At 39.9% G+C, this 25,142-nt stretch overlaps 2 protein-coding genes across 2 annotated transcripts; one reads left to right on the forward strand and one right to left on the reverse strand.

Moving 5' to 3' along the window:
• Positions 1–5,209: 5,209 nt before the first annotated feature.
• On the reverse strand, positions 5,210–6,649 carry dctpp1 (dCTP pyrophosphatase 1). Its single transcript, XM_020628911.3, has one exon. The coding sequence runs from the start codon at positions 6,647–6,649 to the stop codon at positions 6,095–6,097; it is 555 nt and encodes a 184-aa protein (XP_020484567.2). The 3' UTR covers positions 5,210–6,094.
• Positions 6,650–6,764: 115 nt separating this feature from the next.
• Positions 6,765–24,718, forward strand: gatb (glutamyl-tRNA(Gln) amidotransferase, subunit B). Its single transcript, XM_020628909.3, has 13 exons — positions 6,765–7,054; positions 9,175–9,328; positions 9,427–9,540; positions 14,216–14,414; positions 14,940–15,062; positions 15,192–15,305; positions 17,026–17,110; positions 18,208–18,252; positions 18,595–18,787; positions 19,024–19,157; positions 23,918–23,996; positions 24,113–24,247; positions 24,341–24,718. The coding sequence occupies exons 1-13, from the start codon at positions 6,906–6,908 to the stop codon at positions 24,464–24,466; spliced, it is 1,650 nt and encodes a 549-aa protein (XP_020484565.2). The 5' UTR covers positions 6,765–6,905; the 3' UTR covers positions 24,467–24,718.
• The last annotated feature ends 424 nt before the right edge of the window (positions 24,719–25,142 follow it).

Below are 25,142 nucleotides of genomic sequence, written 5' to 3' on the forward strand. Positions count from 1 at the left end.
GTTGGGGTTTATAAAATGCTGGATGAGCAGCAACAGTTATGCTGAAATGGTTTTTGCGGTATCAGTATGGCCACTATCCCACTACATAGGCCTACACAGAAGACCATCAGAAAAATATACATTTAACTTTTGTAACGTTTTTATGCATTAAAATGCCAATCACAACTGTGCAGTTTTACACAAAATAACATATGTGTAAGTGTTAGGAAGCAGATCATAATGAAATATGAACAGGAACCGATGGATGACAGATCTGCAGTTTGTATTAACCCCATGAGATGACGTAAGTAAAAAAAAATCTGCCACATACTTACACATTGAAGTTAAATGTTCTTGAATGTATTTCATATTTTTCTTGGTATAGTAAGAAGTCTTTTTGGCTCATGTGGATGAAAGACACCAAATCCCAGAATGCACAGCACCGCAGGCCACTCCCACTAAGGTCCTCTAGTTCAGAATTAGAAATACTTTATTAATCCCAGAGGGAAATTCGATCGTTACGGTTTCTCCAAAATATACAGTATAGCAGTAGAAATATAGTAATAAAAACATTTACAGACATATTTACTTCAACACATGAGGCCGTTTCCTCAACTGATTCAGAGATTTCTTCCAGAATTGATCCTGGAAATTTCTGTCAGAAAACAGACTCAATGTCTGTGTCCATAGGCAAACAGTGAGAGCACCGACACTACCAGTCCACCGAGGCTCGAGCCGGCCCGGGCTCCTCATCCTCAACGCCACAGACAGGCAGCCCTTATGTCTCGGCTGCTAAGCTGGCAGCGGCCAGCGGCGGCCAGCAATATAGCCATGAGACATTTGCTGGTCTGGTGTCGCGGCAGCCAGTGGCCAGCCACGGCCCTGGCGACCAGCGGCCGCAGCAGCCAAAACACAAGACCAGCCTCTCGGCAGCAGCCGTCTCGCCGCTATATTTATATTTTTCCGCCATTATCAGCTTTCTTCATAGAGCCTGTTAGCATAGCTTCCAAGCAATATGGTGGACGTTAAGTTTAGATTCTGGGAGTGAGTTCCCACCCACTGATCTGTGATTGGTCAAAAATATGAGGAACTAGCGTTATAGTTTCACCCCACTAACCGCAACAGCTTCCAGTGACGCAAAAATCATCATTTTGCATCACTGGAAGCTCCTTTTCAGACTCAGAAATACAAAGATTTCCCATCTCAGGGGAAAATGAGGGCAGGATGCATAACCATTCAAAAATACTACCAGGTTTCTAATGATACAAAGCTAAATGCAAATGGGTGAAGTATCCCTTTAAGCGTCTCATAATCCATTTTTCAATAAATGATACTTTGTCAAGCTATTGTGCAATACACTGCAACATCAACCAACTTGAGACTCAATTAGCACCTCCAGTTGACAACTCCACAAAACCAACAACTTCGCCGGAAATACACTGCAAGAAAACAAATTATTCATCCCCAAATATTGAACCACCTGCATTTCACCATCACCACCATGTCAAATAACAGCAATAAGGCACCGTAGTCAATTTACAAACAAAAAGAAAAGAGAAGCCCAGGTATTACAACCAATTAATAGGTTGCTTTTAAATAGAGCAATTTTTGGTAGCAGACGAAGCTAAAACAACTCGACTTGTTTGGCGCTGCATTGATGTTGATGTTATAGTGATGGTCAAAGCAGCAGGTGGCAGTAGTGAGCAGATAGATAGATACATACATAGATAGATAGATAGATAGACAGGTGACTTTTTCCGAACAATAATGCAAAAGGTTGTAAAAGTACAAATACAAAATACGCACACAAGAGGAAGAGTATTTTGTAATCAGTGTAATTTATAAATTGTCTGTTACTAAAATCCCTTATTGTGAACAACAAGGGTTGAATTGATTGCACACCATGAAGAGACAATGTTTAACTGTTGGCAGAGAGTTTGACTTGCTGACACATTTAATAAAAGAAAGACAACTGCTGTATTGCTGACGTTCAGAATGGATCAGTTTGGAGTATTGTCATTGTCTCCGTCAGCATCACACAAAAGGAAGAAATCATGCCGATATAGAAATTCGCAATGGTCCAGTATGAAAGAGTCTGTGTGTGTGTTTGTGTAAACGGCGTGTATGTGTATTTGTATGTGTGGGATGTGATGTTATGTGAACTTCTGAAGCTGGGTGACCCACTGTGTGAGATCTGACAGCTCCAACTGCTATAAGACTACAGGATCAAAGAGCATCTGTGTGTGTGTGTGTGTGTGTGTGTGTGTGTGTGTGTGTGTGTGTGTGTGTGTGTGTGTGTGTATGCAAATTGACTGAAGTCAAGTGAAAAAGATTTAAAGTTTAAAGATTATCTGTGTGAGCATGATGATGATGATGATGATGATAAATAAGCAACGATAGGCTTGATGGTATCAACGGGCTGAACACTAAAGAAGAAACTATATTTTAAAAAGACCTCATCAAGAAGCAGCACAAAAGCTGTCCTCTGACAAAATCAATCTTTAATTATATTATAGAGAAACAAGTAATTATTGGAAAAAGAACATAAAAATCATAATTGTAAATAAACAACTAAATTACCCCCATGGGGGATCAACAAGGGTTTGTCTTATTAATACCTCTCAAGATGTTGACACAGCCATAACTGGATCATTTATTTTGGAAGTTGTTATCACCATTCATGAGATTGTATCTGTTAAGCACAGAAATGCAACTCTTATTCCGATGTTTTTACCCAGGATGTTTATAAGCAGGTGAGATTTAGAAGAGTTAAACTGAATAAAAAGGTAACACTAAATAAAATAGCAGCATTGGATTCATTCAAACCTAACAACATTCTTCTGAGATCACAAAAGTGCATTGTTAACACATTTCAATTACCAGATCCAACAAAGAAAATAAAAGTGTCCAGCCTCTTGAAACATCTTTTTTTTTTTTTAACATGGCCTTTTTAAAAGTAAGGTGAATATTCCTGCTCTGATATTTAATCTAATCAAAACACTTCACTGTAATTAAACCCTCAGCACTGTTTTACCTCAGATTCTCTCCCTAACATTCAAACATGAGGGATGAAGACATCAAACGCCTCGTCAGCTAACTTTGAGCTCGAGTTTTTAACAACTGTAAAGGTTCAAATTGTATTGATAAATGAACAAGCAGTAAGCGTTACGCCTGCACTGTAATATAGCATGTATGCATCTATTTCCCACCTTCAAGTTGTTGTTGGTTTTGAACAGTCCAAGCACTCTGGGAAAAAACCCAGATTATGTTGCTGTATACATAAAGCATTTCTAATCTAGCTATAGTAAGACGACTCCTCTAAGCAGGTAGGCTGCAGTCATGAAGTACACTCACCATCAGTGAATCCAACATTACATATTAGCTCTTAAGTGTACTTGAAGTCTTAAAGACTCTTAAAGAGGATTTCTTAGCATCCCCATTACTGCAGCGTAAGGAAACATGAAGACAGATTCTCCTAATAGAATTACTTCACAGCTTCAGTGGGCAGATAAAGACAGTGTGAGTTTAAAAAAAATATCGGCCTTGTGCAACTAAAGGCAAACTTTTCTTAACACCTGGCCTTATGTGTGTGCAGCATGCAGATATCTTATCAAAACAAACGTAGATTTTATGTTTACCCTTTTGATTTAGTTCAGAGCTGAGTTCAGGGATTACAAGGTCTTATCGTACATTTGACTGATGTGGAAACGTGTGACACTCCTCAAGTTCCATTATGAAAAATAAAACGTTTTTTTAAATGTAGAAAAAACAATGATGCAAGCAGGATTTTTGATTTTGATTTGCTGTGTAGTTGTAGGTTGCTACTACTCCACTAGAACGGGTCTACATATTGAGAAAGCACCTATAAACTTTCTCTATATTTCATGTTATATAGCTTTGTATTTGTTTGACTATGCATTCCAAAACTCAAACCACAAAGCAATGATTGGCTGGCTATTTTATGAATGACTCTAAAAGGATTTCATTCTCTGCTTAAGAGCATGTATTGCCTGGGGGGGGTAGAGGGTAATGTCAGAGCTGAAGATTTATGATCATGAAAGATGTTGTCAGGCTACTTTCTTGGGGTTTATTCAACTCCATGAAGAGCTTACTTTGTTTTTCATACAACACAGAGCTTCAAATCAAAGTGATGTATTCACACATTACAGTGCCAGAAGAGACTTCGTTGTTTTTTGGGTAAACACCAAGAAAGTGGACAATTGCTCATCCTTAATGTGGCACGCCATGTCATATCTTTTTAAGTGAAAGCTGTTTACTTTCATGTGAGGCTCCACTTGCGCACAGAGCAACATTTTAGTGATGCATGACCGTCCTCTTCCGCAGCCTGTGGATGACTCACGCTTCTGAGTGAATACCAGAGTGTAAAGCTGAGGGCAATGTTTGTGTCTCCCAACGCATCAAATGAAAGATCAGACCGACGTTTTAATCGCTGTTACACTGAAGGACTCTCTAATCCTTGTGCACAAACACACAAAGATGTGTTTTACCAATTTGTTATGCAATTTAGTGCCTTTGCTCAAAGATCTATCAAAATTTTAATTCCAAGTGGGACATTTTTGGGCGAGCCAGCTCAAAATCCTCCTTACTTTGCCATCACTCTCTCCCTGCTGATTTAAGTAAGAGGGTTAGGAGCTCTAAGTAAACTATTACATCAACTCTCTGTGGGTTTAGGGATGTGGAATGGGTAGGGCTCTAAATTTGCAAGGTTAGATGGTTCAATCCCCAGCTCTTAGATGTGTCCTTCAGCAAAACAATGAATCCCAGAAATGATTTCATGAAGTGTGTGTGTATGTTTGTGAAAGCGGGTTATGAGTGTCATAACTCCAGTCCAAGGCCGTTGAGTAAAAACACAGCAGAAATGCAGTTCATTGTTATTCAGTTAATTATGATCTACTATTACATTTAACTCTGGCCACTGATTTGTAGTGTGGGAGATGTTTTTGAATGTCGATCTGTTTCCAAGGACTACAGTCTCCAAATAATCAAAACTGAGTACACACACGTCTGAAAAAAGAGTCAACCATAAATGGAAGTCTTTACCGTCGTAAGAGTGGGATTTTATTTAGGACTATTGTATTAGCAGAACATTTATCTAACTACTGAAAAGGTGTGAAGTCCTTGAAGGTTCTTGGGTTTACCTTCAGACTACTGATCCCATCACAAACATAGTTTAACAGCTGACAAAGTAAAAAAAAAAAAGACACTCATGAAGAATCAAAGCAGCATTTACTTTGGGAAAAATGTGTGAGCAGTAAACAAAATTGAGGACAAGTTTATCGAAACCTAATGGTGAATGAAGACAAATGAACAAAAGGTAAATGACAAAATAATGAATATTTCCACTTCACCAAGGGATGGTGTGGATCATTAATCATCTTGCTTCAAACCAACAAACTCACTTATCCACGCTTTGAAAATGTAATCAAGCTCAAACTTTTTAAAATGTGAAAAATATATTCTTGCAAATACCCTCGAAGGCAGAGGAGGTGGGCTACCAGGGCAGCATATTGTGCAGTTTCCCCTCAGGATTATCAATGATCAGACTAAAAGTACAATTTTAAAAGTTACCCTCAATAAAAGCCGACATATTGTCTAGGGCAGGGGTGGGCAACTTCGGTCACAGCGAGGGCCACATTCATTTAACTCTCACTGCCAGGGGGCCAAATTGTAGAATACAAAAACGATTACAGTCAATTATGTCTCAAATATAACTCAACACATACCAGTGATCAAATATTATCATGGACATACTTCTGGTTTTCACTATTTCATGGCAGATTTTGTCATCTTTTCTTCATGTTTCCAATTATGTCAAAATTGACCTGGAGGGCCACATTGAGGGTTGATGGGGGCCGCATGTGGCCCCTGGGCCGCCAGTTGCCCAACCCTGGTCTAGGGCTAGCAAATGTATCAGAAGGAACACACCAAACTAAAAGCATTCAGATAGTCACGCAACAAGTCAACCGAGGAAAAAGGCATTTGAACCTTAAGTGTTCAGTAAACAGCAGGTCCAACCAGAGTCTCTCTTTAACATCCCTGCCTCCACACGCACGCACGCGCACACACACGCACACACACACACACACACACACACTCAGTCCTCGTATTCGGTGTACTTTTTGGCCGATCCGTGCACCTTGCTGGCGGGATATTTCAATCGATTCAAGGCCATTTTACGTAGCACAGCTTGCGGGAGATCCACGCGACACTTCTCCGCGAGCTCCACCAGGTAGATCAACACGTCGCTCAGCTCGTGCGCCAGGTGCTCCCGCTCCGAGTCGGTCCAGTCCGGCAGGCCCTCCGCCACCTCCCCACGCCACTGGAAGAGCTCCGACACCTCGCCCACTTCTCCGACCATGGCCAGCAGCAGGTTGCGGGGCTGGTGGAACTGGTTCCAGTCCCGCTCGTCCGTAAACTCCGCTTGCATTCGCCGGATGTCCTCGACCGTGGGCTCGGCGCTGAAAGTGAACCGGTCAGCCGTCTTGTCTTCTCCGTCCTGCTGCTTGGAGTGACACGAGTCCTCGGCTGCGGCCCCATTGACCGACCCACAGTGTTTCTTCATTGCAAAAGCGTCGCTGATACCGTTTGAAGACGCCGATTTCACGTCACCGTTTATTGCAGGAGCTCCATTTCCGTTTGTAGCCATCATGTTGTGTGTGTGTGTGTTTTAGTAGCAATGTCAGTACAAAAAAGCTCTCACGGCCTGTAAACAATCTGCTCAACAACTAACATGTGGAGAAGTCCCGCCAGTCGTCCGAACGGAAATGATGCAGGTTATGACGGAAACCGGGATCTCAGTAAGATTGGTAGTTGTAGTTCTATTCGGAGACCCGGGCGACTTAAAGTAGATATCAAATGTTTCTTTAAAAAAACTACAACTCCCATGTCCATCAGAACATTTCAACATGGCTGCCCCCTCAGTGGCAGCAAGTGAGCTGCTACATAATATCAATAAACAAATATCAACATTGTATCCAAAAGCCTCGTGTGCAATTAGAGGAATTAGCACAACAAGCTCAAGATGCTACAGTCAGCCGCAGCGGAGAGCGGAAAGGTATGTGAACCTGCTGTTTGTTTTGTGATAGCCCAAACCTGTCCCACTGCTATACGAACTTGTAGGCTATGTAAGCTCTAGTACATCATGTTTTGGTCAAATTGTTGAGTTTGGCCAAGCTTAAAAACCCCCTGAATTAAAGCTGAAGTGTCTTTATGGTTCGCCACGTTTTGAGCACGTCTGTGGAAGTCTGTTATCCAAATCACACCTGTTTCCCCATTACCTTATTCACTGGGTATTCAACAGATTATTTTATGAGCAGTGAAGACATTAGAATTATAGATATTGTGCTATAGAGTGGCCTATATTAGTCCTAAATATAGATGAAGTTCCAAAAACACTGAATACTTGGTTTTCTATCATTTATTACTGTAGCATCTTTTTGTTTGTTTTTCCCAAGTAGTTACAATCCTCTCCTTTTATGAGTACTTAGACCTCCAACACACATATCTGATGTACATATTCATTCTCTCCATTCTTGCAAGATAATACATTTTATGTCCTTTAAACTCCAAGCCTCAAGTTTAAAAGCATTGTGTTGGAAATGTGTTGTCCTCAAGCCCTTCTCTGTTGAGCTGTCCCCCAGGGACCATCCAAAAAGATGTATTATCTGTCCATTGTTTATATATTTAACGTGTTTGAATGTAACTTTACTGGGCACAAGAGATGCATCTGTAAAGCAATATATAAAAAAATATGACTTTTATTGAACCCCTTAAATTAGCTCTGAAAAAAAGGTCCCATCTAGTTTTAAGACTAGTGCTTTAATTTTGTAAATATTATTATTTGAACCCCATGTACAGAGGCTATAGTCCTCATCGCAGCGGACGTGGTTTCAACTCCGACCTTGGACCTTTGCTACATGTCATACCCGCTCTCTTCTCACAACATTTCCTGCCTCTCGTCAGCTTTCATATCTAACAAAGACAAAAAGGCCAAAAAATCGAACTTGTAAAAAATATATATATATTGCATATACGTCCATCTACGTCAAATTGTTACACAGCAAGAATTTGGTTAATCAGGCCATTGTTGAGATTATTTTTCTCGTGTCAAACCCTCAAACAGCCTCAATAATGGACTCTGAAGATATCTGTTTTCACACACTAAGCAGGACACCATAGACAGCACCATACATTTAATGTACAAGATTTATGGAGTTACAATTTCTTTTTAATAAAGTTGATGTTGAAGTGCTGGCTTCTCTGACAACAATGCTGCAGCCAGTTTCTGGTCCAGAATGGTCTGTATTTGTTTTGACTAATACGGAAGATTTAAGGCACCCCCACACTGTTTTGGACGTCCCTCGGTTTGCCAGATATGAGATCAGTTATGACAGAAAACCAACAGATGTTGCAGTGATGGAAGAGGGCAAGCAAACTAGTTCAGATATTACTGAAACTACCCGACCTAACAAGAAACGGGATAAAATTAGGATAAATACTTGAGATGCTTTTTGAAAAATGGAGATAGGTAAGAATGCAGAAAGGTTTCAAGACGGATGCAGAGCTGGCTAAACACTGAAGCTTCCGTGTCCATGACATGGCAACCTGAGAGCGCATCGCCAATGTTTTGAATTTGGACTGCAGTACCCATTGAAACAATATGTGAGTTACTGTGTCCTTTAAGGGTTCATTCCAAGTTAAACCTTACGTCTAAATTGAACCAGTGGTTTTTCAAACCAAAATACGTTTTATCCACTATGTATAATTATGGTAAATGATACAATTATGTAATTAAATGACAAAGTAACTAAGACAGTAGTTTGTTTAAAAAGAGAAACAAAAATGTGTTTATAAAAAATGAATGGCTCTGGAGGTTTCTCACCAGCATTGCAATTTGTTCTAATCCTAAGCAACTGTTTTTTATTTCCTTCTTTAAACTTTTTTGCTTTACACAACAGTGTCCACATAGAGCAAGTATTTAGTACTCACACTGACTCTCTTCAGTGGACTTACTTTGCCACTTTAAAAGTGTGAACACTGAACACACATACTCATAGCCTGCTTAGATCTGGAGTGTGTAGCCAGGCAGAGAGAAACAAGTATTTTCCTTTTCCATGCTACACTGCTACTTTTCTCGCTGATTTTCTGGCCCTATCTTGCTCCTCTCTGCTTCAGTGCTCCCCAGCAGCTGGTGGGAGTTGTAGGCCTGGAAATCCATGCCCAGATTAACTCCAACACCAAGCTATTCTCCGGCTCACAGGTTCGCTTCTCAGCACCTCCAAACTCCCTGGTGTCATTCTTTGATGCATCCTTACCTGGCACATTACCCGTAAGTGTTGTCTAACCTACTTCCAACAAAGTTAACCCGTTTTCTTTGGGATTGCTTTCTTGTCAGGTCATCGTGTAATGTTCCCTGTGTGTCTCTAGGTCCTGAACAAGCGATGTGTCGAGGCAGCTGTGATGACAGGATTGGCTCTTAACTGCACCATTAACAAGAAGTCCGTCTTTGACAGAAAGCACTACTTCTACGCCGACCTCCCAGTGAGTTTTTCTGTCCTTGTTCTCACTTTCTGTGAGTTGAATAGGTGTTGGAGTGACAGGGCAGGCAGTAGTGGGGGCGGGGGGGGTTACCTTATCTTACAAACTGCAGTATAGAGACACTATTGTCCTGCACATCATGCTGCTTCAGTGCTTTCGCTTTGATAGAAGCTTCCTCCAGCTTGTACATTCCAAAACTACCAGTGAACTCACCCGGCCATAAGCTCTAATTGAAATTGTGAGCTACTCTAGCTGAAGCAGCAAAAAAAAACCTTTTTTGCTGAACATACAGACAAATAACACTGAAAGCTGTTAAAGAAAATGACCAATGTGTTTTCACTCACTCAGCTTATTTCCCCCACTGCACCTCTATTTTTACATTATCCACAGACCATTTCCTTTCTCTGTACTTTGACTGATTACTTGGATTAAGATTTATTTTCTGCCCATACTTTAGATAATTATCGAGGTCATAAAAAACTCCAGGTTGTGTTTTTCTAAACAGTTCTGTGCATGGTCAATTTGATTATAAACTGTCTCCCATGATATGAAATTAAAATAGTGGAAAATGTTTTAATGAGATGACTCAGATCTTCAGCCATTAATTGACCTCAGTTAAATCTCTTTCTCAGGGTAGGTGCTGCTTTTTTGTAGTTTGAAGCAGGGTTTAACTAAATTATGTTCATATTTATTCGATTGGTTTTTATTTTTGTTTTCCCACAAAAACATTTCTTGCACTCAAATGAAAACATGTGCTGTCTAGAGCTTTGTAACCCAGTGTATAATAAAAAATTGGACTTCAACTGAAAGTCTCCTGAAAGTACATCTCTTTTCCTTACTTATTGTAGAGTACTTAAAGTAAACAAGGCAGAATCAGAGGCTAGTCTATGACCTGATTCATGGATTAAATGTGTGTTCTGCTTTACGCTGTGTGAGTGTAACTGATGAAGCAACCGGGATAGTTGGGAAGCAAATAAGTGAACAGGTGAATTGTTCTGAATGCATAGGGAAATACGAGCAAGTGAATCGCCATCATTTAAAAAATGAGATCGCGGGTGCAGAGGCTGTGGTCCTCCATGCGGGCGGCATGGGTTCAAATCCGACCTGTGGCTCCTTTTCGGCATGTTGTTTCCAGCTCTCTCTTTCCCCGATTTCTGACTCTATCCACTGTCCTATATCTAAATAAAAGCATAAAAAGCCCCAAAATAAACCTTAAAGACAAAAATTTAAAACGCATATATAAGCATCTATCGAAATCGTGATTTCTTTTTTACGATTGATCATGCAGCCCTTTGCTCTTGTGTCAAAGAAAGATTTATTCCAGCTTTTAAAAATCCTCTTTTTGCTGTTTCGAAATTTTAGTTTAAGACTCAAGAATCAGAACAGACATGTTTGTAAACAGGGTGTTTGGGGAATGAAATATCAGTCCTCATGATATGGGACTGAGTGGTTAGTACTTTCTGTATGTATGAAACAATATGAAAGATGAGCCACGTAACAGGCTGTTAAGGAAGAGGTCTTGGCTATTCCGACAAAAGTTCTGTTGAATACTGATATTTCCATTTAACAGGCTTCCCAAAGTGATGTTCACTTTTGTTCTCTGTAATGGGCTTCTTGCAAAGACAGGTTTTGCCACTGCTCAGAGCCTCGGGGTAATTTTACTGCCATTATGAGTGACATTTTCAGGCTTAGAAGGAGAATGAAAATGTCATTGTAACTCTGCAGCCACTTTTTCCTCCGGAGAGCTCCTCTCATGAGTCAAGAAAATTCATGGGCAAAAAAAAAACATGTTAGAGAATTAAGCATTGTTAATTTTCAAACTCTGGGGGAAACAGCTTTTGGGGGCAAGGTAATAAGGTGGATAACAGTGGAGTGAAGAACTGGAGAGAGAGATTGACTTTTCTTTTGGTAGTATTCGTAGAAACTGTCCAAATGAGAGCGCTCTCATGAAGTATTAGCAAGTAATACAAGGAAAATAAGTTCAGCAAGTGTTTCTATGGCGCTGTTTGTATCACTGTATTGCACTGATATAAATCCCGTCTGCCTTTGATTTGTTTGCTCAGTTTCTCCTTTAATGTTGCCGCCAACGTGAGTTTATTGTGAGAGGTCATTGATAAAGCCGATGGAGCAACACAGTTTTCTGCAGATCGTGATAGATGAAGTTTTTTTTTTTTTTTGCATGTTGTTTATTAATTCACAGACTTACTGGTTATCACAAAGATGCAGCCTGACATACTTTAATCCCCATGGTAGGGATACATTTTCTCACCCCAGGAGGTCCATGTCTCTTGGAATTGCGGAGAAAAAAAAAAAAAAAATCCCCTCCAGAAGTGCAGAGATTACTGTAGAGTTTCTCTCACTCTATTGTGTGTTTACCCAAGATTGCATCACCTCCTCCGGAATAATTCTGAGGAGTTGACACACAGCAGGGAGGATAATAGCGGATTACACTTTTTTTCAGAGATTTCTGAACATCACCTGACAGCAGGTTGAGTCTGAACCTGTATCTGATTTTTCAAATTAACTTCCGTTGCATGGCTGATACACGTTTAGTTTGTATTTCTGTCATCAGCCCTGTGTTGTTTTGACTAGTAGCTTGATAGGCTGATGTCAGAGTTGCCTTTAAAGATGATGGTAATTCTTTTATTTTTACAATCTTGACCCAAAGTTTGGGTGTAATCCATGCTCATGATATTCAAACCTGATGCAGGAATGAGGCAGAAATGATCCCGCCCTTGAAAAATACATTTGTAAATTGTGTTCTACATTATTGATATGCTCCGCTCGAAATCCCTGATTGCATTTTGTAAAACACTGCGGTTGCTCATTAAATGATTAATGTCGCCGCCCAAACAGCGGCCCTTCTTTCAATGGAGACACATACTGTATACAGAGTTTTAACAGCCTTTTAATAACACGCCTCAACAGCTCCACACTATCAAACCAGCTAAAGCAAATCATTACAATTTCCTTTAGATATTAAGTCTACAAATGAACACATGGGGCCTTGGCTTGTGAAGCTCTGACATGTGTTTTAATGAGAGTTTGAATGGATGTTTTTGTGACCTGTGTGGGAAGCTGAGAAGAAGATCTACGTGCGGAAGCAAGTAATGAGGTGACCAACGGAGGCTGGTTTGTTTAGAGACTTTGAAAATATTCCGAAAAATGACTCAGCAGCTCACACAAAATGGAAACAAGTTTATGAGTGTGTGTGTTTGTGTTCTATCCTGTAGGTACAGTATATGAGCAGGCATGCATCAGTAACTTTGGATATGACTGCTCATTAGGGCTGCTCAATCTGCTTTAAGGGTGTAATCAGGGAACTTAATGTGGCTACCAAGACCTTATTAACATCACACTTGCCTCCCCCTGTGTAATGTAGCAACCAGAATTGATTTATTAAGCAGGAAATGCAAGTAATCTTCCCTTATACACATGCTCCCTGATGTACAGTATCACAGCTTCAGGCAGCAGCAGAGGCAATATTGACAACCGCTGAGACAAAGCTCAGGAAAAGATGGAAGCAGTAAGTAAGAATCTGGGGATTTTTCAAAAAGCTGCAACAGTTCTAACAAAATCCGGCAGATTTAAAGATGACATCCACCATAAAGAACAGGGAAAAAAAAGAAGAAAAAAAATCCCCAATAGTCTGTTATGTCTGCTTTTAAAGGAGGGAATCTTGATTGTGTACATCAGACACATTGAGATAGAAAGCCAGCGACTCCCTTTCTCCCACACTCTCTTTAGCATAAGTATGATGAATGTGTGGTTCTTGTGGTGTGGTTGCCATAGTAACGTGTTGAATTAATACTCAGGGCAGCAGATTCTTTTAGAAAGGGAAAAAAAGAAAACTGAGCAGCAAGTGAAATATTTATTCCCATGGTTTAAGCGAGGAGAAAACCTTGAGTGAAATGGCAGCAGCAGCAGCAGCAGCACTCCTGCTTCTGCATTGTAATGACGGCGCAGCCAATCAGGAAGCACCGGGCTTAATTGATGCTGCCTCTCTGACCTTTTACACATAGACTCATGGCACTGACTGCAGCATATTCATCACTGGTATGTCACCGAAATAGAATTTAAATGTTAGACTCCAGAAAGTAACATCGTTATCCTGCATATTTTGGTGAAGTTCTTTCTGTTGACATAACATGAGGGATCATTTAGCCCCGCTTACTAAAAGTGCTGAATGAATTGACAAAGACACTTAACGACCCGAATCCCTAGTATTATGTACCTTAAAACTACTACTTGTACTATAGCATGCAATGGCATCTAAAAACTACCAGACGACTCTAAAATATGCCCATTCATTCAAATAAACATTAACAGTAATAATCAATTTAATTAGAATAAAATATACATATTGAAGGCCAACATAATCTGCACTCTGTGTCAACATGTTGGTTTCAGGCAATATTACCTAGCGGTCTTAAACAAAATAAACCAGATGTTTATCAGCTCTCAACAGATTTTTCAAAAGCTTAAAAAATGCCATTGTATATTTCTTCTTGATTTCTATAGTAGCAGTAGTAGTAGTAGTTTTTTTAATTTGCATACCAGTGCAGCATGATATCCCCAATTACTGCTCCACCCTGCTGCATAGAGTCTTACAGCACAGAATTCCCTCATATCAAGCTGATGTTTCTTTTTCTTTTCTTTTTTTTTTGTGTGATTTCAGGCTGGGTACCAGATCACTCAGCAGCGGCAGCCCATTGCAAGAGACGGCACGCTGACTTACAGCCTCCTCGGAGGGAAAAAGAGGAGCCAGATGATCAGAAAAACTGTGAACATCATACAGATCCAGCTGGAGCAGGACAGCGGCAAGAGTCTCCACGATGAGCTCCGCAGCCAGACACTTATAGACCTGAACAGAGCAGGTAATGTTGGAGAGGATCAGGCTGTGCCCTAAGATTTAAGTCCATGAATATTCCTTATTTTTGTAATGGTTAAATCAATGAACAAAAATACAGAAAGAATGGTATGCATGAGGCTTATTCCTCTGTAACATAAATGAGACGGATATTTTGCACTGGTTTAACATCAGACAATCTGTGCAGCATATAATAGTCCTTAATAAATGAATTACTACTGTTTGAGCATTCTTTAAATACAGTAAATCTATAACCAATGTTTTAGTTTAATCTCTATCTTTAACGAATGGATGAGTGCCAGAGACAATAGCAAGAGGAGAAGTTTCAACAGACTCTATAAAAATGTTTTAATCTGTGGAATCTTGTTCATAAATATAAAAGGAATTGATTCAAACCAGCTTTCTATTTAAATACTGGCAGGGAAGCGGTGTCTTTAGATTTAAATGTATAAATTCTCTTGAGGTTTGCGACATAACTCTGTCGAGTATATACCTCAGAGATGTTAAACACAGATGTCTTCACATGCGTCAGGTGTAGGCCTAATGGAGCTGGTGATGGAGCCAGACATGAGCTGTGGAGAGGAGGCTGCTGCAGCTGTCAGAGAGCTTCAGCTCATCCTGCAGGCTCTGGGCACCTGTCAAGGCAACATGTCAGGTATGGATATCACTCACTGTCTCTATCTCTCTGCCGTCCTTTTCTTTTTTTTAACCTGGACTGAGCTGCTATACCTGTACCACCCCAAGCTTATTTTCAATTCAGAAATCGTCTTACCTTCCCCCACAGAGGGACAGCTGAGAATAGATGCCAACGTGTCCGTCCACAAACCAGGCGAGCCTCTGGGGATCAGAGCCGAGGTGAAGAACATCAACAGTGTCCGGTACCTGGCCAGAGCTATAGGTAAGCACCATATGATATTAGGTTAACAGACGGATAGCGGGAGGGTAGCTTGAACACTGTTCAATCTGAAGTGCTACAAGTCTGGAAGAATGTATGAACAAGAGATTTTCTGTGGTAAAATACAGCTAGGTAGGTTCATTTACTGAGGTAATTTACGAACAGAAAAATTGACATCTTGGGACATACCGATGTTCTTATTGCTTTATTATTGAGAGTCAGATTTTAAAGATTGAATCCCACTTGTTATTTTTGAGATTTCACTGATGATTTCAAATACAGAAAATATGATTAGCTATTAAAATATGAATCACTGTGAGAGACTGAACTTATCAGCAGGAGAAGAAAATGTTTTTAATGAGCTCCACCTTGACAGTCTACAACAGTCTGTCATGCAAAAACAATAATCATAATCTTTATTATTATAACACTGTTATATACTGTATTTAACCTATTAATGCTTTACCAGTACTTTTACTTAAATACTTTAAGAAAATAGTCAAATATAATGTTTGTATGGGCTTTTGGAAAAAAAACTATTTAGTAATTATAATTTCAATACAAAACTTTTACTTGTAATGAATCTCAAGGAGATATTTAGCTACCTTTTGTCATTTAAAGATCTAAGTAGTTGTTCCAATGACTAGTGTTGTAGTACTCGAAATCGGTCTTGGTCTCAAGACAACCTCTTGAAGGTCTCGTCTCGGAATCCAAAGCATTTTTACTCGGTGTCGGACAGGGCGGACTCCGGATTTTAAATCAAGACTAGGCCATTTTAACTTCATTACTGTGATAAGAAGGACAACACTTCTTTCTAAAAGAACAACTAACTTCAATGAATTCATAATTTGATTTTTATTCCCCGGTTACGGCTGCAAATATTCTGGTGGTATGGTCTCAGTGAGTGACACAGCCACTGCAAACATGATGATGATTTTTCATTGATATTTATTGTCTCTTGGTCTTGGGCTTGACTCTGTCTAGATCCCTAAATGTCTTCGTCTTGTCTCGTACTCGGAGCACTCTGGTCTCAGTTAGAGTGGTCTTGACAACAACACTGCTAACGACTAAACATTTAAAAAGAGAACGAAATAAACACATTCATCCACACACTTCTTCAGTATTCTTTCTGCCAAGTGCAACAAAAACTGAAATTGGTCTCGCTTTTAAGCTTTAAGCTATAATTTGTGTTCTATTGAAAAGAAAGAAAGCATAATGACAGTTGTTGTCAAAAACTTGTGAAGCATCAGTTAAAGACTGACAACCAGTCAGGAACATTGTAGCTGCATTAAAGCAGCAGGTGGGGCTCAATTGGCTTCTCGCAGCTACTCACTTAAAAAAATCATAGATTTTATGTCGACTCAGCTTTCACTGACTGTTGATTGAGCTTCACTTAGAACGCGGATTAAGAGCCTCAGCCAGCAGGAAACCTCAGGATTTCACATGCAGGTTTTCAAGCACCCCTTGACATATAGTGGCACTGTGCTTGAATTATTTCTCAATAAAGTTGTAACACATTTACTGCTGCTGAATTGGTATTTAAAAGTCGTGCAGAAACACATCGTTTATCACAGTTATAATGTGGCAGTAGTCAGAGACCTGAGGACTGCCAGTGAATCACAGCAGATGTTTGGCATTTAACAAACAAAATTATATCTGTGCGCATTGCAGGTATTGAATAAAGCGTCTGTATTTGTGTTCATTTTGTCTTTTCCATCACCAGACTACGAAATCAAGAGACAGATCGATGTCGTGCAGCGAGGGGGGACGGTGCAAAATGAGACCAGGGCGTATGACTCCAAATCAGGGTAAGAGGATGACAGAGCCTAGGCCACATGATGCCAGGCTTCAGTTACAACAACCTGCTCTGCTTGGGATCTCTGCCTGCTTCATTAGTCCCGCGCTTTGCTGAGGAGGAACCATCATAGTAATCATGATGAATAGAGCCATTTGGATGCTGCTGTCAGCCTGTGTTATCTGTGAGCGGTGTGTTACTCACAGGCTTTATGAGCTCGCAAGCTGAGGCGGCTCGCACACAGCTGAGGCCGTAAACATCCTCTTGTGCTTTGCCTCCTTCCCATGAGGACTCGCATGTCCGAGAAAAGACCCTGAAGCATATGATTGGCTTTTTCTTTTCCATCCCATTTAAAAAGTCTGTTCCCATCCCAGTGAAGGTAGCTACCAATCTGTTTTTGTTTCCAACGTGATGAATTCATTTGTGATCAGCTGTAATGCAACAGATGAACAGCAACTAGTGGGCCTCTTCTGTATTGGTTGATCTGCTGATTATTTTCACATCTCCAAAAACATCATAATATGCCCATTGCAATTTGTCATATGTTCGTTGACAAATTAAAAAGTCTGTTTTGTTTTGCCAACGGTCCTATAACCGAAGAAATTTAAATTTACTATTGCAGAAAACACTCACCCTTGGTATTTTGCATGAAAATTGTCTACACTCGGAACTTATTATGTTGCTAATTGATGTTCCGTTGATCAAGATATTGATTACCTGTGTTAATCACATATGTGTACGTATTTAACTGCAGTTCCTCCAGATAAATGCTTCTTAAATGTGGAAATCAAGAAACACAGGAAGGAGCGCCTCCTGGACTTCTGATGGGTATAAATGCTCTTTGGATTGAAGCCTTCCTCAGGAAGTCTAAAAAAGGATTTTTGACTTCCCAATGAAGGCTTGATGTCATGCACATTGAAGGGAATTTTAAGGTCTAAATAGCAATGAAAATAAATCCATTCAGAGTTTTTGAAAAGAAAGTGCTGTGGGATTTTTGTTGTTCTCTTTTCCTCCTTGCATGTTTTTTTTTAGTTTTTGAAAGATTTCACACGATTGCTTTTAAATCAGAATCTTGATCTCTTCTCATGATTTTAACATATTTGTGCCCAGGGAGACCATTCCTATGAGGGACAAAGAGGGTCTTCAGGACTACAGGTGAGTGTGGGATTGAGGCTCTGAGGAATTATCTGTGCTTATGTTGTCAAGGAAAGTCCGGTGTCTTTGACGTGAAATTCAGACATGAGAAGGAGATTGTGTCCTTCCTTAAAAGAAGAGCCTATGAGTGGCGACGAGATGGTGAAAAATAAAGAGATGCCACTCGAGCTCTGGACCTCCGTTAGTGTGTTTGTGTGTGTGTATTTGATTTTAAGGAGGGAAATTGATTAAGGTTGATAAATTCAAATGATTAAATTATAGAGGACTATTGGTACCAGACAAAAGCCAACCTAACCTTACCTGCACTGCTGATAAACCCCCCCTCACCTTCCTTTTTTTCAGGTTTATGCCTGAGCCCAACCTGCCCCCTCTGATTGTGTACGAGGATAACGCATCGCTGCCCACTGGCGTTGATGCGAGCCAGGCGGTAGTGGTGCAGAAGATAAGAGAACGACTGCCAGAGCTACCCAGCGTCAAAAGAGACAGGCTGGTGGAGACGTACGGCATCCTGCCCGAGCACAGCTTCACTCTGGTGGTGAGTTTAAGTGGGTGGAAGCAAAAAGCAGACAGAGAGAAAAGTGTATTTCCTCTATAAAGTCTGTTTCCTGCATCTTTCTCTTTTAATTGCCATCTGATCCAGTCCAAACAGGACTTGGGAGCGGTTCAGCAGGCAGCTGTGTACTGCTGGACTCTGCTGGGCTGACATTATCTTAATTAGATAATATATAAGCAGAGCAATCATAAGTTTATTTAAAGTGTTTTTTGTTGCAGAATGAGGACGGGTTGGTGGAGTACTTTGAGGCGGTGCTGAAGGCAACCAACAAGGAGCCGAGGAAGGTTATTGGCTGGGTGACAAATGAGCTGTTGAGTCACCTCAAACAAAAAGACATGAGCGTGAACCAGAGGTGAGACACACAGATATTTTTTCAGATATTTATTATTTTTCGTTCACATAATGCCACCACAGCCCCAGAGTGCAGCACCATTCTGCTGCAAAGGCTCAGGTCTTGAGCCCCGGCACATGACTGCTCTGAGCTTTGCTTTCTTTGTTCCTTTGAATGCTTTTTCTGAAATGTGGTTTCAGTTGTGGCAGGTGGAGGAAAAGTCACCCATGGGGAGAAGGCTTTATTGGAAGGTCATTTTTTTTTTTTTTTTTTTTGGGTCAAATAGTGAAAAGGTTTTCAGCCCAATTTAAGTATTTAAGTTCAGGGCTTCTATTTTGCCTTAACTGCTAAGGGGTTAAAGAGTGCGTGCACCACATGTACCGAGGCTATAGTCCTTGAAGCGGGCAGCCCGGGTTCAAATTCACCTGTGGCTCCTTTCCCGCATGTCATTCCCCACTCTCTCTCTCTCTCTCCCCAATTTCTGACTCTATCCACTGTCCTATCTCTAAATACACAAATGAAATGTTATTAATTGAGAGAACACTTACACAGCTATCATCTGTGACTGCAGCATTCCCTTTAATTATACATTAATGTAACCCAAAATACAATTTAGATAAGTGGGTTATTAAAAAAAAAGTTGCATCTCTGTATGTACAGTTGTCATGAAAGGATACATGCAAAAGAGGTCTAAACTGTTTTGTTTTTGGAGCAGGCTGTTTAATTAACTTTTTGAGCCTGAAGTTGAGCTCTTGGCAGTTTTAGCATGTTGGCTACATCTTCAGCCCTGTTGCAGCTTGATTAAAGGTGCTGACCATGAGCAACAACACCCAACTTCTGGCCAGGTACCGTCCTCTTCATCTCTCTCCCCCTCATGTCCTCATTACCTCTTCACTGTCTGTAAAACAGTATAACAAAACTTTCATAAAAAGTGAAGCTCTATAGTTTTTTATCTTTATTTGCCAAGCTCAAGTCTGAGACACTCACCTCAGGGATTTAACCATTTAGAGCAGATGGTTGGTTGTACAGAGATTGGCTTGCAAAGCTTTGCTGTTTTTTAGATTTAGCTTGCAGCTTTTCAAAAAACAATCCCAACGGCAAGACGATTTCCTCGGGGAGATCTTAGACCAACCTGATAAACACATGCATGAACATTAAATCATAGTCAAATAAGAAGCACAGAAACCTTAGAACATATGGAGGAGTACGGGGAAGTGGAGGGAGTGCTGGCAGCGTGCATCATTGGCACGCAGGCTTCAGTGAAGTTGGAGTCAGGCTGATGAAATTGACTCAGCGGCCAAAAGAAGGGGATATTATGGCATGGCATAAACATGAACTGCTGCAGGGGATTTGCTAACAAGAGCTTTCAATAAAGTGATTAATAAATCGTGGTTTTAACAAACATTTTTGTCTCGTTGAATGTTATGTTATCACGTTCCATACTGCAGCTAGGATCATTTCTCCTCTGCAACTCATAATGTTTTTCTGTAACGTAGTACATCAAGTCAACTTCTCTACCTCACTCCCCTTCCTTTGAATGAAGCATTCATGCAGCTGCTGCTAGAGTGACTTTAGTTCTAGCTGATCTAAGTACACACTTTTTTTCTAGTGTTGATGAAATATTATTGATTAAAAAGAATTGATGTTTTCTTGGACTTTTCATGAATGTGGTCAGTTCTATAGATTTTGTATTATGTTGTATACCCAAACTGGCTTCAATTTGAATTAAAAATGAGTCTGAATGAGTTTTATTTATCAAAGTTACACAAAATAATGTTTGCTATCTTCTGATGTGACATTAAAACTCGCAGGGCAACAAACATCAAAATGTCAGTTTAAAAAAAAAAAAAATGGATTTAATTTTGGGGTTCCTACTTTTTACAACCTGGAAACCATTAACAACAGCCGGTGCTCAGTAAGAGATGCCTGTAAAATCTATAAAAGGTAATTAAACTGTTCTTTTTGTTACCAGAAAAGGTTTTCACAGAGCCTTAAGCCACAAATACAAGCCTTTCCCTGTACGGAAAAATTATCATAATAACATTTTATATTGTCAAGTTAAATACCTTTGCTAAAATATGACAACATTGGATGCTGGTGACCTTGTGGTTGGTTCACGCCTCACGTACAGAAGTTTTGGTCCTCCATCGGGCGGCCCGGGTTCAAATCTGACCTGTGGCTCCTTTCCCCACTCTCTCTCTCTCTGCTCAGTATCTGGCTCTGTCCTATTTCTAGAAAAGAGGCATAAAAAGCCCCCTAAAATATGCTGACATATCCACATGAATGAGATCAAATATCTAAGAACAGCTTTGGATGTTACACATTTGATTGATCAGCACAAAGCCTTATTAGATTCTTTGTATTAATAACTACAGATGACCTCTTCACACGCTATACAGCGATAAAGTGTGGGTTCATAAGTCTTCCTATAATTCCTTATTTTCAGACAAAACCTCTGCAACAGTCTGACAGCCCTTCAGAGTAAAAGCCTGTTTTTGACAAATCCAATTACATTTGTGGAATCATCATTTTTTAGAAGAAGGTGTTGTTTTGATTTTTCTCCGCTGTTAGCTGGAACATGGTGTGTTTTGTAAATGTTCAAAAACACTCATGAAATTGAATGAAAGTTTCCTTTTATATATTTGAGGGGTGATGGGGGGGGAGCTGTCATGGTACCTTTCTCACTCAAGCTTCAGAAGTATTCAGATGTTTATCCAGCCAACGGCTACGAAAAAATAACTCAGTTATCTCGAACTGTTTCTGTTTACCGCACACTGTGAGGTTAAATATCAGAGACTTATTCAACTCAATTCTTTAAAGTAATTTTATTTAAAATTCAGTTGATTAGTGACTGCAGCTTAATAAAAAGAGCTGCTCAAATGTGTCTGAAGCTTGAACTTAAGCTCTCTACAAAGATCACAACTTTAGAAACTTAACTTCAGCTTATAGAGTCCAACTCGGCAACTTATAAATTGTTGATCGTTCAGATTGGGAAAATTTGAACAAATATTTTCCATTTTTGTTCAGTTCAGAGCAACACTGTTGTTATAGAAAATTTTAGTTTTTTGGAATAATTGTCTGTGAGTCGTTCTAGAGCAAATAAAGATGAAACCAGTGTATACTGACGTCAGCGCACATGCTGTGAGCTTTACTTTATCTTTCATTCCCAGACTGTTGAAAACATTTATTTGTGTGTGTGAGTAAACCACAGAGTGGCTTGTGTTTATTTATGCAGCATGTTGCAGTCGCTCTGGTTGAAATGAGGAGAGTTAAAGAAAAACAACAAGTGGTCGGCAGGACTGTCAAAAGCAGCAGGCAGAGGAGATACAGAATGACTCAGAAATGTCATTTTGTATATTTTTTATTGTATTAAGTCAAAGATATTGAAATGTTTTCTGGAGGATGCATGTTTGTGTTTTTGTTCAAATCTTTGTCTCTTCTGTGTTACATGTCTAACCCTCTTTTTGCCTCTCATGCTCATAGCTAATGCATCACTTAAAAAATAGAACTTCAAAGGTATATAGGTCAAGAAGTCAGAGGTCAAACCCCTTGACATGTTGTGAAAATAATCTTCATTCACACCTTTAAGCTTACTTTACCACTTTAACCTAACTTAACCATGAAACGTGTGATCTTTAGCTTCAAACATCCCTACAACCAGATATTAGTCGGTCATTTAAACCGTTTATTACTTTTCTTTAAAGCTCCCTCGAGGAGTTTTAAGCTGGTTATGAAAAAGTCTGAAATTAATACCAATGTCTCTATATGACCTACAAAAGCAATGGAACCATCAGCAACAACATATTTGTTAATGTTAAATGGTTAATTTTAGGTGTCAGATGAGACATTTAACAACACGCTGCCAAAACAGCCGGTTTGTACGTTTTCCTTAATAAAGATTTACGATGAGTGACCTGTTTGTCTGTTGAAAACAGAACGATAACCTCTTCTGTTAAAAAGGCAATACTGACACATTTACTGGATAAGATGAGCAAGATATTAATGGAATCTGTTTGTCCACAAAGGGGGGGGCGCCAAAATCAACCAAACTGACAATCCCCACAGGAGCTTTAAGAAGATAATTACGACTTTTAGGTCGTTGTTTTTTTTTACTGAAACTTTACCAGATGTAGAAAATGAAAGTTGTTCAAACAGTAATTATTATTTAAGTTAATAACTTCAAGCTATGTCAAAAGTTAAACCTTTGGGAACAGGAAATTAAACAATGTACGGAGAAAGAGTGTTGTGATTTCCATCTTTCATGATAAAGAGAGTGTGTATGGAAAGGTGCCCTTCATAAGTTTATAAGTAGAATCATAACTTTGTCTGAGTTCAGTTGTCTTGTTACCCATGGTAACTGCAAAAATACCCCCTCAGGTTCAGTTACCCCTAGTTGAGAATCAATCCTTTATTAGGCACATTAACAGCTGGACAAACTGAGTTGTGTTTGTAAAGATGGATACTCTTCATCTACGTGCTTTCTCTGAATGACTATGCCATGTTTGGTGAAGATTGAACTGAGACAGGCTGTTTGCCCTGCAGTACAGTGAATGAAACTGTCTCTTTTTAATATATTCTGACAGACTCTTTGATTCTGTGCTTCTGGTAGCCTGGAGAATAAACAAGACGACAGAGAGACAAAGATATCATAGGCAATTTTCAAATTGCAGCCTGACACTCCCACTCCTTCCCTCTCCTCTCCTCCCCTCCTCCGTTTATATCCGTAATTCTTCATTACATCTATTAAAGTGTAATTAAATTCCCTTTTCATCTGATTACAGCCCCGTCTCTCCCTCTGCCCTGTCTGAGCTGCTGGAGCTCATGGAAACAGGACACATCTCCTCTTCGGTTGCCAAGCAGGTCAGACAGCTGCACAGACCATACAATCATCCCCTTCTATCCATCACTCAAAACAAACAGCCCAGCTAAGGCTTGTGTGCATTCAGTTCTCACGTTTTACTTCCTGGTTTTCTCAGGTGTTTCAGGAGATGTGGGTTTCATCAGGTAAGACGGCCTCGCAGATCATCCATGAGCAGGACTTAGGTCTTGTTAGTGACACATCACAGCTGCAAAGTATCTGCCAGGAGGTGGTGAACTCACATCCTGATGAGGTGAGGGTTAACATAACAGTTCTCATGTGGAAGTACATTGTTTGTTTTGTTTTGCCGGGTTTGTCTGACTGTGTCTGCTGCGCCTTTCTGTAGGTTCAGGCCATCAGGAATGGAAACAAGAAGGTTCTGAACAAGCTGATGGGACTGGTTCAGAAAGAGACCAAAGGCCGAGCTGACCCGGTTATAGTGAGAAAAATGTTACAGGAGAAGACTTCATGAAGGTTAGACTGTTCTGCGGGAGCCAAATTATGGCATTTGTGAACTTTATGAAAGACTAACTATGTGAAAGTAACGTTTTATATAACTTAAGTCCATGTCATATTGAAGTAAGTGGTCTTCTGTGTGAAGAGGAAACTATTGATGGTCAAGCTGAAGATGTACTTTTGAGAGGTTGACCTTTTTGTAAGTACTGAAAAAAGAACTTTATGTTTGTGTTTGAAAAGTAATAAAGCTTTTAAGATGAATACCAAATGGCAGTTTTGTATCACTACCTTTTTTTGGGAGGAGAAAAGTCATTCAGAAACAGTAAATACATGTAAATAAGGTATGAAGGGCCTTATGTGTCAGGCGGAAAAAAATACATTCTAATTCTTTAAAAAAACAAAATATGGAAGTCAAGAATGATTTCTTGCTTGTGATTCATTATAGCCGTTTAGATATAGATTTATAATCCATTGTCCTCTGCCTTATTGGCTATTATGGTCATTCATAAGGCCTGGAAATCCCAGAAGAGGAAATTGCTGATTTGACATAATGCTCTCTTATCAAGACAGGCAACACAAACCCTGTTTCCTATTTAGACATTCAGGCAGCAGAGCAATCAATGAGCGCCCTCTGGTGGTTGAAGGCTGCCATTACACCTGTACTACATGGTGTTGCATTGACAAGGGTTTTT

The sequence above is a fragment of the Labrus bergylta genome, chromosome 1 (assembly GCF_963930695.1).
Source record: "Labrus bergylta chromosome 1, fLabBer1.1, whole genome shotgun sequence".
NCBI classification, from domain to species: Eukaryota; Metazoa; Chordata; class Actinopteri; order Labriformes; family Labridae; genus Labrus; species Labrus bergylta.

Excerpts from the sequence above, each read along its gene's own strand:
- dctpp1 (XM_020628911.3), bottom strand. The coding sequence starts at position 6,649 with ATGATGGCTACAAACGGAAATGGAGCTCCTGCAATAAACGGTGACGTG.
- gatb (XM_020628909.3), top strand. The coding sequence starts at position 6,906 with ATGGCTGCCCCCTCAGTGGCAGCAAGTGAGCTGCTACATAATATCAAT. Across the intron at positions 7,055-9,174 it reads CCGCAGCGGAGAGCGGAAAG|TGCTCCCCAGCAGCTGGTGG; the intron begins GTATGTGAACCT and ends TCTCTGCTTCAG. Across the intron at positions 9,541-14,215 it reads ACTTCTACGCCGACCTCCCA|GCTGGGTACCAGATCACTCA; the intron begins GTGAGTTTTTCT and ends GTGTGATTTCAG.